Genomic DNA, 14,397 nt, shown 5'->3' with positions numbered 1-14,397 from the left:
TCAGCAAAGAATTTAGTAGTACTTTCATTTCTAGAAAAAGTGAATCACACACCCATCACTGAAATAACTGAAGTCTCATATTGCCACTGTTCATTTCCTTTTAAAAATTGTTAATTGATCTAGGGAGGTATCACTCAAGTATTCTGTTTGGTTCTTTGTGGCCTGCACTAATTATATCACTACAGTGGGCCCCTGATTTCACTGGGGTTTTGTTCCAGTAAACCCCCCCCCCCAATGGATAACAAAATCTGTGGATGCTAAAGTCTCATTATATACAGTGGGATAGTAAAATGATGTTCCCTATATAAGATGGCAATGCTGTATTTGAAAAATATTTTTAAACTGTGGATGATTGAATCAGTGGATAAAAAAAATCTGGATACCAACGACTTGACTATACATTTCCTTTCCTTTTTCTCAAAATGCTTTAAATTTAACTTTGATATTTAGATTCACAGGTTTTCTCACATATATATGTCCTTCATATATGATGCTATAATGCTATTCCTCTTTTTTTTCCTCTTGAGTTTCTTTTGAATGTTTTATCCTTCAGCCCCTGCATTCAAATATTAATTCTTAGCCACCAGTGTTCAGTAATGCCCATTAAATCATATTTGCTTTTTTGTATGAAGTCTTCAAGCACACCCCATTTAACATCCCCTATATCTGGTGTGGAGACATCAAAAACCACCACTTATATGTAATTGCTGCCATACTGTTTTTTCTTCTTCAAGCTATACATTACTGGGTAGCCTAAAGGTGCAAATATTTCTAGTGAGCTGGAAAAATTGTTAATAAACAAAAGAATTAAAATAATCAGGCAAGTACTGTCAGATTGCATGTTATGCATGGAAACACAAAAGTATCAATTGCCAGAAATGGGAAATGTTTCCAATATGTGAAAAGTGAAAGACTTAACCTAGTCAGTCTGTGCTGACTGTGTTGTTGAGTAGGTTCATGTAGTCTTATGCCAATATATAACACAAAGTAAAAATAGCACTTAAATTAAGCTGTAGGTTTTATTAGTGCAAGGGGGTTTGACTCACTTATGTCATATATACACAGATGTTCCAGTTTTTTTCTACATTATATATTTGTACCAGTAAAAATTCATAGAGGTGTGTTAATGAAACATACCTCCATGTGCATTAAATAGTGGGAAGTGACATTATTTTAAGTGATTGTATATTATAAAAAGCTCTGTAGAAGGTTTAACGTTCTTAAATTGACATGATATTATAATACCATGGAAGATTATAAATTACTAACTTTCCATTATGCCTTAATGCATACTGCAAGAATTACAAGGTAATGGCTGTTGGTTTTACCAAGATGGCCCATCGGCCTGTAGCCTGCCCCCCCATATATATATATATATATATATATATATATATATGAAAATTGTGTGTTCAGCTTCCATTCCTCATATGGATTGCGGGTTTAAAATGTGGTAAATGTGGTTCAGACAAGAATTTGAAGATAGACTTGTAGAACTATAATTTAAAGTGTTATGTTCTCATCCTATATAAGATTCAAATATGTCTGTTGTGTTAGAGCCTTATCTATACATTTGCTGCCAGCTGTAATGAAATTAGAGAACATTTCTTTCTTTAACACATCCATTAATTACTTCCTTATATCAGAAAATAAGATGCCTTACTCCTGAGCAAGAACCATTAAGTGTAGTGATGAGTTTGAACCTGGAAATTTTGGCTCACGTGTGTATTCAGCTAGGTAGATCCTAAACTAGCTTCAGTTTTATTTTATTTCTGATTAGATTAAATATGTCTAATAATCAGATTTACGTCAACACCTAGCTCTACTGCATGATGAATTAGAGATTCCGATCCAGTATTCATTCTGTATTTGCTCTTTTTATCATTTTTAAGACAGTCTCTCAACCTTACTTGAACATTTTTATTGTACGTGAATAATAGACTATGCATTTGGGTTCAATAGGTACAGTGCTGTTAAATGTGCATCTTGGAAGATTTAAAAATGAAGGATTTATTTTGTCATTCATAAAGTTGTAATACAGTCTAGAGAAACTATTTGTTAAAAGATAGCATCTACTTAACTTGCTTATTTATTTCTTGTAGTAGAAGGTTAGATCTACAATAAATGCACAAGGAAATAAGTAGATAGAAGAATTTATCTTAGAAATAAGATTCCTGTCATGCTTTTGAAATGTGAAATGCATGAAGACCTGTCAGAGAGATATACAGACATGATATATATATATATATATTACATTGCATTTGGAAGTATTTAGCTATATTTGTCATTTGCTAGTGCCACCAAGCAATGAGCGAGTGATATAGTAATTTGAGTCTGTTTTCAGTTCAGTATATGTGTGTGTGTGTTTACATGTTCATTTTTAAAATACGTCTTTGTGTTTGGAAATGGTTTTATGTGAAAAGTTAACAATTGCTTGATGTAATCATAATTTGTACAAAAATTATATTTTTAAAAACTGTAAGATTGCATCATGCAAATTATATGTGTTTCTGTTATTATTTGTAAAACAAATTGGAGAATAGTAGCAAGCTGGTACTTGGCTGATATGGCTGATATGCAATTGTCTTTCAGAATTACATAATCTAGATCTGAATTTTAGTCCCAATGATAGAAAATCAGGTGATTTAGAATTTCATCAAGAGAACTTGATGATCATGTCCACCAGCCCCTGCTAGTCAAAATAAACTGCCTCCTAATACAAATGTTCCACTGAGCTGTTTAAATTAGCCATTTTTGTAACAACATTTCTCTAGTACTATCAAAGTTGCCTATCTGCAATGTTGAAATGTTAAATAAGCCATTTCCATTATTAAAAACATATTTGTTTTTGAAGTGAGAAATATTGAAGAAATAACATTTTAAGAGCCAGTGAAAGTGAGGTTGAAGGCTTTCATGGCCAGCATAAAATACTGTTTGAAAACACTGAAATTCTGGACCATGCCATCCACTACCATGTCAGGATGCACAGGGAAGCCATTGAAATCCACAAACATCTGGATAATTTGAACCGGAAAGAAGAAACCCTTAAAGTGAACAAAATTTGGCTACCAGTCCTGAGGAATAGCAAAATGAGGACTCAGCAAATGCAAATGGGAAACCACTCAGAGTCAGGGGCTTTCCCAGCAGATAATGATCACCAATAATCCTCGTTTGCATTAGCCTCCCATCCTGAGGCCTGCCATCAACACAGAACAATATACATGCTAATCACTCCTGCATTCCCAGGCTCACAGTATACATACATCCAATTTTTTCCAGGCAAGCAGTCTCTGAAGATTCCAGCCACAGATGTTGGTGAAACGTCAGGAAGAAACTCTTCTAGAAAATGGCCACATAGCCCAAAAACCCCCACAAAAAACAATGAAAGCGAAATGATTGGTTTCTATCCTGGCAACTTTGAACAGAGATTAGCCCACACAAGGTTGTGGCCAGTATAGGGTGGCACTTAGGACATTTGAGCATTAAGACAAAATTGTTCCTGACTGGATTGAAGCAGCTTTCTTAAGTAGAACTCTATTCATGAATGGCTTTTCTGCATTGAACCTGTGTCATACTACTCAAAAGGGTCTTTTAGCCTTTCTCAGAGGTCTACTGAGAGAAGAGGTGGTTGGCCAATATAGAAAGGGATAGTAAAAGTCCCCCTATGTGAGTTCCTTCTGCTGAGGGTTCTCAGAGCCCAAACTATCTTTAGGAAGCAAGGAACATCTTACTTCAGTCTGGTTCCTATTTTTGTTCAATGTGTACATGCAGTTGTATTCTCTATGATGAAAGTTCATCTTTTCTGCTAGTGCAGCAGTTAGTCAAATATTTGAATAAAGTGCGATGAATGGTGAGCTTTATGGAGGGATGTGGTTACAAGAATTTTTTAATCTTGCTTCTAATTAAGTTTAGGAAAACACTAACCCTACTTTGTTTATGCAGTAAACTTTGCTCCAAACTAATATTTGGCTTGGATAAACGGTTGACATCAATTGCTTCATGAAACATAGTTCATATGCGCTAGAGATGATGTGTGTGCAGACCATGCATGCAAAATATTCATGGATTAAAACATATACCTTGGGCATGCTACTGAACCCCATGCAACTCTCTCATGTAGAAAGACTCTGTGGAAGATCATTCTTTGGAGACCAATGTTCGTATTTCTTTGGTTAACTACTGTAATGCTTCAGCTAAAACAAAATTGGTGAGCAGCATAAACTACATCACACTAGATTTACATGAACTGCACTGGCCACTAACAATTTTAGATTCAGTTCAAGGTGCTTATTTTATAGCATAATTTGTCCCCAGTTTATTCTTCATTAAAGAATAAATTACACACCATATATGCCACCCTACCCATGCAAACCTGATGAGGAGATCCTTGTTTATAGTGTCACTCCTCATGAAACTAGGTCAGCAACAATAAGGGTCATGGCATTTCTGACTCTGGCCTCAGTATGCTAGGATACCTTTGGGAAAAGTCAACATTTCTGATATTCAGGGGAAGAGTTTTTAAAAAGCTTGCTTTTCAAAGATGCTTCTTTTCTTTAGTGTGCAGTAGAAATTTAATCTGTGTAACAGTTAGCTATTATATTTTTGGTACAGTTTTATTATTTCATTGTGTTTGCAAATATAAACTACCTCTAATTAATGTTTAGATAGTGCAGATATATTTTCAGTACATGATTAAAGTATTTGAAGGGAGATGGGCTTTTTGTGCCACCCCTTAACACCTGTTTTTAGTAGATTTGAGTGTTTTTTGTTTACTACAGTAACAGTGTTATTACAAGTAGTATTTCACCTCCGCACTGCAGTAGTAGCAGCAGCATGGCACACAGCAGTGTGATTGTCTGAGTAGTTTAGTATGGATAGCTTTTCATTTAGCCTTTGCTCTGACAGCCCATGCCCTGGATAAGTGGTGTAGGCCTGTACAGGTGAAATCTATTCTCACATTTGCCTCAGGGGTGACTGGACTGTAACAGAATTTTTCAAACCCGTTGGGCCCAACCGCAAAGCAGAGAATAAATGGCTGAAGTGCCAGGTCTCGACAGAAAAATCAATGCCTGGTTATACAGACATGACAGACCAGGTCTGCAATTCTCTTCATGAAAGTCTGTGCATTTACCACACTTTGGGTTAAAATCATGCTTCTTTTGTCAGTATTGGAGTTTGTGTGTGTGTATTTATAAAGTTAACAGATGGCTTTCTTCTTCTGTTCTTTTTATACACAGGAAATTTACATGCCCCTTGTGTGACAGAAGTTTCACAGAGAAGTGGGCAGTGATTAATCATATGAAACTTCATACAGGAGAGAAGCCATACAAATGCACATGGCCCACTTGCCATTATTCCTTCCTCACAGCATCAACCATGAAAGACCACTATAGGACTCATACAGGTTTGATTCATGCTTCTTTTGTTTTTTGATGATGGGAGAGGAAAATGTTGGCTTTGGGGGTTCCGATAATGGATTCTTCTGACCCTAAGAAGTAAAATGACTGCTCAAAAAGGCCTTTTAATTCTGGAACAATTGATTCTGACACAGTTCAAATATACAGGTAGGGCTTTTCTGTTCTGTTTCAGTTAATGCTAGTATCTTCAATCATGCCAACATGAAGAGGAGAAGGTCCAAGCTACCTGTTGCACATACCTATAGTTCTTTATTTAATGAGAAAATCTAGATTAGCCTCAGTCTGAAACTGGCATACATGAGAAACAATAAAAAACCCACAAATTACTGCAAGGCATGCATTGGGCAGATTTTTTACATGCATTGGTAATAATGTGCCAGATTTCTGAGATCTGATAGATACTGCTCTTATAAAGTGAGTGTATGTATAAGAGAGAGAGAGAGAGAGAGAGAGAGAGAGAGATTAGATTACATTGTGATTAACTAACTCTATGTTTGGCCTTGATTTCCAGCTTTAAAATAACTCAAATTTGCTTTCATGTTATTTTTTTTAATGAAGAAAACTAGCTGTATCACAATTTCTGACACTGACATGCTGTATCACAATAACATGCTATCATAAATAATAGTAAGGTTGGAATTAATCAATATTTCCAGATACTGAATCAATTCTGAGCTGTGTGTGTTTCATGTGAAAGAACTGAAGCAGATGCAAACACTGGTCATGCAAAAAAGAAAAGCCTCACTACTAGAGGAAAACACTGCAAACAAATTTTCATTTTGAATCTATAATAATGACAGAAGTTGTTAGAAAGTATATCATTGCCCTGCACATTCATTCTATTCATTTATTCACATGGTATTTTTTGCCCCCTGGAGGAAAGGCAGGATAGCTAAAAATCTCCATTTCAACTTACATCTGACATTTTTATACCAAACTGCTTCTGATGCAATTTAAAAATGCATGTCAATAAATATCAGTTTTATATGGCATTTGGTGTGTAGTGGTACTACAGCATGAGAAAAGCAATTTACATTTATATATGTGGATTAAAATTAAAACTTTTGAAAGTTAAATATATTGGAGCAAAGATTCCTGTGAAAGACATACATGTCTTAAATAATAAACCATCATTGCATATAACATTGTCAAACAAACCCTACAAATTTAGCTAGGTTCTTTAAGAATATGGAGTATTAAGAATATCAAGTATATGGTGCCATATGAAGTCAACGATGCCATAATAGGAAACATTTTGAAATGTAAAGAAAAACTGCAGAAAAATATTGTAGAATATTATTATTGTTTGGTCCATAGCAAAGTAGTGTACATGCTGCTTGGTTAAAAATGCAAGAGAGGAATAAAGTGATCCTGAAATCAAAATTCTCTAGGCATTTCACCAAGAGATGAAACAGTGTCCCATTAAATTAAAAAATATTCCTGAAAAGATTTTTTTCACAATTTTCTGTAAATGAAATGAGTTGTTGCTAGAAATTATAGGTTAAAAGTTCTTGCAAGGCAGTTTGTAGGATGCCTGGGCCTCCTTAGCTTCTTTGACAAGGGTGTTGACGATTTAAGGTCTCCAGCCTGCCCTGAGAGATCACTTATATCGAACAGCAGATGAAAAGCCAGTGCAGATGTAATTTATCGTCGGCGTTTCCTTCTAAAGAATAATTGTGGAGACTTGGTTAGATCAATAATATGGATTTTTGTTGTTAGGTCTTGTAGTCTGCACCATAATGAGAGATAGGGGACAGTGGCTGTTTTCTAATAGAAAATAAAGGATTGGTTTCCGTGTCTTTCTACATTTGAATGCAAAATGGCACACTTGAAACTAATTCAAGTTGTTAAGAAAAGAACCATTTTCTATTACATTCCTGTTATCATATAAACATGGCATGTTAGATCAGCCCCCTGTACCCCAAGTGATATATTGCCCCTTAGATCCTTCTCAAAGTTTAAAGGTTGCAACTTTTGGAGGAAGAATGAATGGAAGAACTATTAAATATATGGTTAAAGACTGAAAGCTTGTGCACAGTTTTGTATCCTCCAACAAAACTGTGTGCAGAATCGCATTTAATATTTGATAAGCCTACCTAGATGTCTGCACTCAAACCACACATCCTGGTGAGTTGCATGCAAAACTAAGGAGTTTATCAAACGGGAGGAATTTCTCTTAAATTCGAATGAAAAGAAAGTGGGGCCAGAACGCATTCACTTAAAGTCGCTAGTTTTGCACAATTACGTGAATATGCATTACATTCAAACTGGCTCCCCATTGCCCAAAAATAGCATGCCATTGCCCGAATTTGCATGTGGCAGTCTATCACGCAATAACGTGAAACCACATGATTGCGTTCTGACTGACTTCCCATTGCCTGAATTTGTGTGTAGTGGGTTATCACGCAATAACGTCAAACCCCGTGATTGCGTTCAGATTGCCATCGGATTATACTTCCAATTCCCCTTGTCTGATAAACTCCTAACTCTACAGCAAACGGGATGTGAGCAGCTGAGAAGCCATGGTTCTTTTACTTGCAAATATAAAGTAACAATTTCCCGCCACAACACACTAATTTGAATGGAAATTAATCCTAAAGAAAAACAGTATGTGCTAGCAAATTTCTCTGTCCTAAAAACTAAGACATTCTCATTTCTCTTAAATTAAAAATGCAGGGCTTTTTCATGTATAAAGAATACTTTGAATGCTGAAGTGAGTTCAGTTTTTGCAGGAATTCCTAATGATGTGGTAAACATGTTATTGTTCATGCATAGTTGGGAGCAATGTACTAAAGACAAAGTACTGTTTCCTTATCAGCTGGGAAAAAATTCTCAGGCTCCTCCAGAAAAGTCAGCTTTGCTACATGGTAGTCTATAGCTTATGAGCAATTTGCTGGTAGGCAATGAGCAGCATTTTATTGTCAAGTGTAAATCATAGTTTGAGATATTGAATTAGATAGTTCAAAAGATTTATATTTCTAATTGATTAATTAATTAATATTTAATTAATCATAATGAGGCTTCCCAGTTAGCACTGCAATACTAATTAGCTGAAATTGTTGTGTTTTAGTTACTCTTTTCCTGGAATGTTCTTAAGTTTACAGGGAGGAAATGAACGTTTTAATTACCACTATTCTCCTGCCAATGTTTTTCTATGACAACACTGAATTTCAATTTACACAAAGTGAAAATAATAATCCTTACACTGGCTGATATATTTGCTTTTCTTAGTATAGGAATTGGCAAAATGGAAGGCGTGCATGTTGTCCCCAAGCCTGTTTTCTTTTTTCAGCCATGGACCTCTCCAGGCTTCCAAGGCTCCCTTTTTTTCTGGCAAAAATAAATAAAACATGTACACCTGACTTTTAGAGAAGAAATGTCAGATCAGTTAAAGGCACACAGTTTGTCTGAGCCCAACAAATGTGACCATCAGTAGTCTGTAAGTGTCCCAAATCAGGATTGACTTGGAAACTGAGGATCATAGCAGGGCTTCAGCTGAACACTTGCAAGAGCTACAGTATATACCTGACTATAAAAAGATTTCCATACCTGGCAGAATCGCTGGTAACTTGTCCCTCAAATGTAGAGGAAGTGCACGTGTGTGAACGCCTGGTGCACTTCCTCAGTTGTCATGGAATCATCGCTCCCTCTAGAGTCCCTGAATTGTTCCAGGGGAACGGATTTCCTCTGAATGGAAACTATGTTCAGAGGAAACCCACTCCCCTGGAACAATTCAGGGATGTTAGAGGGAGCAACGATTGAGGAAGCACGGCAGATGTTCATACACATGTTCTTCTTCCATGTTTGAGGGACACGTGAAGGACGACTTACCGGCGAATCTGCCAGGTATGGAAATCTTCTAAGTCAGCCTCATGTATAAGTCGAGGGCAAGTTTTGGGACCAGAATTATAGATTTTTATATGACCCATGGCTAAGTCGAAGGTAAGATTTAGGGGTGTTTAACAAAGGATGTAAAGAATAAAACAAAGGAAAATGATGCCAAGGAACTTTTAAAAAAATAGGCAGGCATAACTATTCATTCTCATCCTAAAGGCTGGATGGATGAGATCATAGAGGGGGGCGGTGGTGCTTCTTTTAGGTGCTCCAATCAGGGATTCAGCTCTCACCTTTCGCCAAGGGTAGCTCCTTTTTTATATATAAGAGTTAAAGTACAGTACTTATATTGACCCATGGATAAGTCAACACAGGTTTTTGGGTCAATTTTTGAATAAAATTTCTAGACTTATACAGAGGTACCCCGGGTTACGAAATTAATTCGTTCCGCCGCCGCTTTCGTAACCCGGAATACTTCGCAAGCCGAAAAACCCATAGGCGCTAATGGGGAAAAGCCGTGATTTCGTGTGAAATAGCGCCGAAAAGCACCAAAAAATTTTTCGTAACCCAAAAAAACCTTCGTAACCCGGAACAGTTTTTTTAATTGGATTTTTTTCGTAACCCGGAAATTTCGTAAGGCGGCGCATTCGTATCCCGGGGTACCACTGTATGAGCATATACAGTAAGTGTGTATTTGAATCACAGGGAAGACTGAAAGGCTGTGGGGGTAATCCCTGAATCTCCTTTAGAACTGTGCAGGATGCCACCTCATTTCTTGCATTAATCTGCCCGAAATTTTAGTGTATTCCTATTCGACAGTTTTAAATTTGGATGTTTAATCTCTTTTTATGATGGGGGAGGGTTGGGGTTTGGGTTTTTTTAAATTGTAATTTTTAATTGTTTGATGTTTTAATTATACTGTTGGAATCCGCTTTGATTCCTTTGTGAAAAAGCAGAATACAAATAAATATTATAATATTATTAAAGTAGGAACCATGCTCAGAGAAGAGAGGGTCAAGCTTGTGGTCACCAGAATATTCTTTTTCAGTTGACAAAATATCTAATCCTACTTTTCATGCCCTCTCTAGACACATATTAGGCAGTGAAGAATGAAAAGTAATTTAGCAGCAGAGAAGGGGCCGAGCATCCTGAATTTGGGTGGCTCCGCCCACTTGGCTCCTGGTAGGCAGGTAGGAAACAAAGAGACAAAGGCATGACCGGGGCTCTGGCCCCCCCGCCCTTGCGGGCGGAGCTACCCAGGAACCCCAGTCTTCTTCCTGCCTCGCACCTGGTAGGACGTCTTTCATCCATCTTCGGATTCTTTCATCGCTGGCTCCCCAGACTCGCCTGGCTCCCTTTCCCTCTTTCTCCTCTCTTTCCTTCACTCTCCTTCCAAAAAAAAAACCAGGCCCTTTTTCCCTACCCCCTGCCTTTGCTCCTCATCCCCCCCACCCTTCCAGGGACATGGCTTCCGACAGGGAGGCCAGAGCCACAGGGGAGCTCGCTTCCACTCTGCCCGGGCCAGCCCCGGCTTTGCCGGCTGCTTGCCGAGTGGCATCACCAGCATCGACCCCACAAGTGGAAGCGCGCCCGCAGCGACAGGAGGAAGCCCTCCCTTCCGCTGTCGGGACGAGGGACTCCCAGACGACCCAGGGGTGGTCGGAAGAGGGAGAGCCCTCACCTGCGACCGGCGAGGAGGACGTGAGTAACTCTCCCCCACCGCCGCAGTTGCTAAGGTGGTTCAGGGCCTTCCTAGACCAGGAGGCTTCCTCCACCTCCAGGTCAACCCAGGGACGGGACGAAGGCGCCGGCTCGCGCATTCGCGAGGCCAGCACCTCTCCTTGGGGGGCGGCCACTTTCCCAGGGGGGGGGCCGCTCCTTATGTGGCCGGGGCCCATGCCTCCACAGACCTTTTTTCCCGGCGACTCCTTTCCGGGCGGGTGGGGGATGGCATCGAGCTTCCCCCTGGGCAGCGCAGGCCACATGCGGGCGGCTCATGGCGGCCGCCATGTTGACCGGCCGGCGCCCCGCCCACTTCCGGATGACCCGGAAGTACCCCAGAGCCACCACGCGGCCGCCCATGGGCGCCGCCATCTTGGCCATGCGGCCGCCCATGGGCGCCGCCATCTTGGCCGCGCGGATGCCCATGGCCGCCACCGCCTCCCCCAGCGCGCGGAATCGGCGCCAGCCACAGCTGGGCAGGCAGACTCTTTGGCCAGAAAGGCCCCCGCCGCCACCAGCCACCTCCAAGCCTCAGACCAGGCCAGAGAGGGTCTGGGGCGCAAAGCTCCCAGAAAGCGGAGCTCCCTGACCAGGGATACAGTCACTGGGCGCTCTCCCAGCCAGACCCCTTTAAACCAGGCAGGGGCCGACGATTCTGAGGGGGATGATGAAGGGGCTTCATACTCCTCTGATTCGGGGCACTCTATCCTCCCACCATCCAAGCGCGCTAGATACACCAGGGCCTCTAGCCGCAAGCGCCCTCGCGCTGCGCTGTCCTCCGAGGACGAAATTTCGGAGGACACTCACATCCTCTCAGCCTCTGAGGCGGAGGAGGGCGAACTGTCGCATGATGAAGGAGATAACAAGTCAGACCCCCATTTGTCCTCTCGTCTGTTTAAACAGGAGGACTATGTGCCACTTATAAAAAAGACAACCAAGACTTTAGGCCTTGCCACTCCTACAGGCCAAGCCACTCCCGCCCCCGACTCAGACCTACCCAGGATGAGTGAGGAGTTATTCCCAGTGCCGGTCTCGCCAGTCCAACAAATCCCGTGCCCTCTAAACATCATGCAAATCATTAGTGATGAGTGGGCTAAGCCAGCCTCTGCCAGGTCCAACCACGGCATTACCCGCAAGTACTATGTACTTCAACCAGCCGTCATGGACAGACTCAAGGTCCCATCCGTGGATGCCCCTGTGTCAGCGCTCGTCTCATCAGCTGTTTTCAGCAGGGACGGTGAGGACACCCTCAGAAACCCAGAGGACCGTAGGGCCGACGGAGCACTAAAGAAGGCCCATGAGGCCCTATCCATTGCCATAAGGGCCGCAACCACCGTCTCGATGGTAATGCGAGCCACCCTCCAGTGGTCCCGTCAACTCCTGGAACTTATACCCAACCCAGATACCAAGGTCAAACAGACCGTTAACAAAATTGCCAGAGCGGCAGCCTTTGCAGCCGACGGCACCCTAGACACAATCCAACAGTGCGCTAGAGCCCAGGCAGCGGCTGTGGCAGTCCGCAGGCAGTTCTGGCTCAAGAGCTGGAATGTGGATTCGAAATCCAAACAGAACTTGGCATTTACCCCATTCCTTGGCTCCAAGCTATTCGGAGAGTCCTTAGAACCAGTCCTAGTAGAGGGCAAGGACAAGAAGAAGGCCCTTCCCACCTCCAAGAAAAGGGACGATAAGAGGCAATACAAAAATCGCTCTTCCTTTCGCCCCTCCCAATCCTCCTACCCTTCTTCATCCAATTCCTTTCGAGCCAGGGAGTCCAGGTCCAACAGACCATATTGGGGAGATACAAGATCTAACAAACAAGCTAAACCCTCTTTCTCCGCCAAGGATGGAGCGGGGTCCAAACAACCACGCAAAAATAACCCTCAATGACGGCGCCCCCCCAGTAGGGGGCAGGCTACAGGGGTTCGGCCACGTCTGGGAGACATCCACTTCGGACAAATGGGTCCTGGATACCATTCGCCAGGGCTACAAGATAATTTTCCATCGTACACCTCCAGACAAGTTCATTCCATCTCCCAGATCAGCCGACCCCAACAAACACCGCCTCCTGCTGGAGGCCATTCAGCGCCTACGGGACATCAAAGCCATCGAACTCGTTCCAAGACAAGAGAGGGGACTAGGTTGTTATTCCACCTTCTTCCTTGTTCCCAAGAAAAACGGATCCTGGAGAGCCATCTTGAACCTCAGACGGGTCAACCGGTTCGTCCTAAAGAAAAAGTTCAGGATGGAGACGCTCAAGTCTATACTAGACGGCCTGCAGCCTGGAGACTACCTCTCATCGCTGGACCTCCGGGATGCTTACTTCCATATTTTGATCCATCCTTCCTCAAGAAGATTCCTCAGGTTCAGATATGGCAAATGCCATTACCAATACAGAGCTCTCCCCTTCGGACTAGCGTCCTCCCCCAGGGTGTTCACCAAAATCATGGTGGCGCTGGTTGCTCTGTGGAGAACCCAACGGTTACACGTCTATCCCTACCTCGACGACTTGTTAATCCGGTCACCCTCCAGAACTCAGGGGACTCAAGACACCTCTTCCATCCTCAGGTCACTACAGGATCACGGCTTCCTCCTGAACCTAGAAAAGAGCTCACTGACCCCAAGCCAGCAGATCCATCACCTGGGGGCCATAATAGACACGCAGGAGGGGACGGTGCGTCTACCTCAGGAGCGGATCCAGGCCATTCAAGGGGCCACCTCAAAAGCCCTGAACTCCACGCGGCCCAGCCTCCAGCTGTTAGCTCACCTCCAGGGTCTCATGATAGCGTCTATCCAGTGCGTCCCCTGGGCGAGATTCCACTCCAGACCTCTACAATGGCTTCTTCTTCCACACCAGCGAGCCATTACCCTCAAGAAACACAAAACGATTCACCTCCCCGCCGAGACAAGGCAGTCGTTCCGCTGGTGGATGTCCGGTGCAGTCCACCGAGGTCGCCAAATTTGGAGGCCCCCGAGTGTCCAAATTACAACGGATGCCAGCCTCCGCGGGTGGGGAGCAGTTTGCGGAAAACAGCTGGCCCAGGGCAAATGGAGCCCAGACGAACTAACCCACAGCATCAACTGGCTGGAGCTCCGTGCAATCCGCCTCGCTCTACTGGCATTCAGCAGGACGATCCATCGGAGGTCAGTCCTGATCAGGACCGACAACACCACAGCCAAGGCACATGTCAACCGACAGGGGGGGAACCAGATCCAGGTCTCTGATGGCCGAGGCTCAATCCCTGATAGGATGGGCAGAAGCCAACCTCATAGCCTTGGAGGCAGAGTACCTTCAAGGATCCCTAAACTCAAAGGCCGACTGGCTGAGCAGAACGGACATAGATCAGGGAGAGTGGAGCCTCCACCCTCAAACCTTCCAGATGATTGCCAACAGACTCGGTCAACCCGTGCTAGACCTGTTCGCCTCCCC

General features: G+C 42.6%; 1 protein-coding gene across 1 annotated transcript in view; it reads left to right on the top strand.

Annotated features, from left to right (window-relative positions):
* The window catches only part of ZNF407 (zinc finger protein 407), a 413,131-nt gene that overhangs the window by 241,246 nt on the left and 157,488 nt on the right, over positions 1-14,397 (top strand). Inside the window, 1 exon segment of the mRNA XM_042463139.1 lies at positions 5,235-5,401. Coding sequence (XP_042319073.1) covers positions 5,235-5,401 — 167 coding nt within the window.

Source organism: Sceloporus undulatus, chromosome 4, assembly GCF_019175285.1.
Source record: "Sceloporus undulatus isolate JIND9_A2432 ecotype Alabama chromosome 4, SceUnd_v1.1, whole genome shotgun sequence".
Lineage (NCBI taxonomy): Eukaryota > Metazoa > Chordata > Lepidosauria > Squamata > Phrynosomatidae > Sceloporus > Sceloporus undulatus.
Note: the sequence above shows the minus strand (reverse complement) of the source record. Positions and strands in the feature narration are given on the sequence as shown.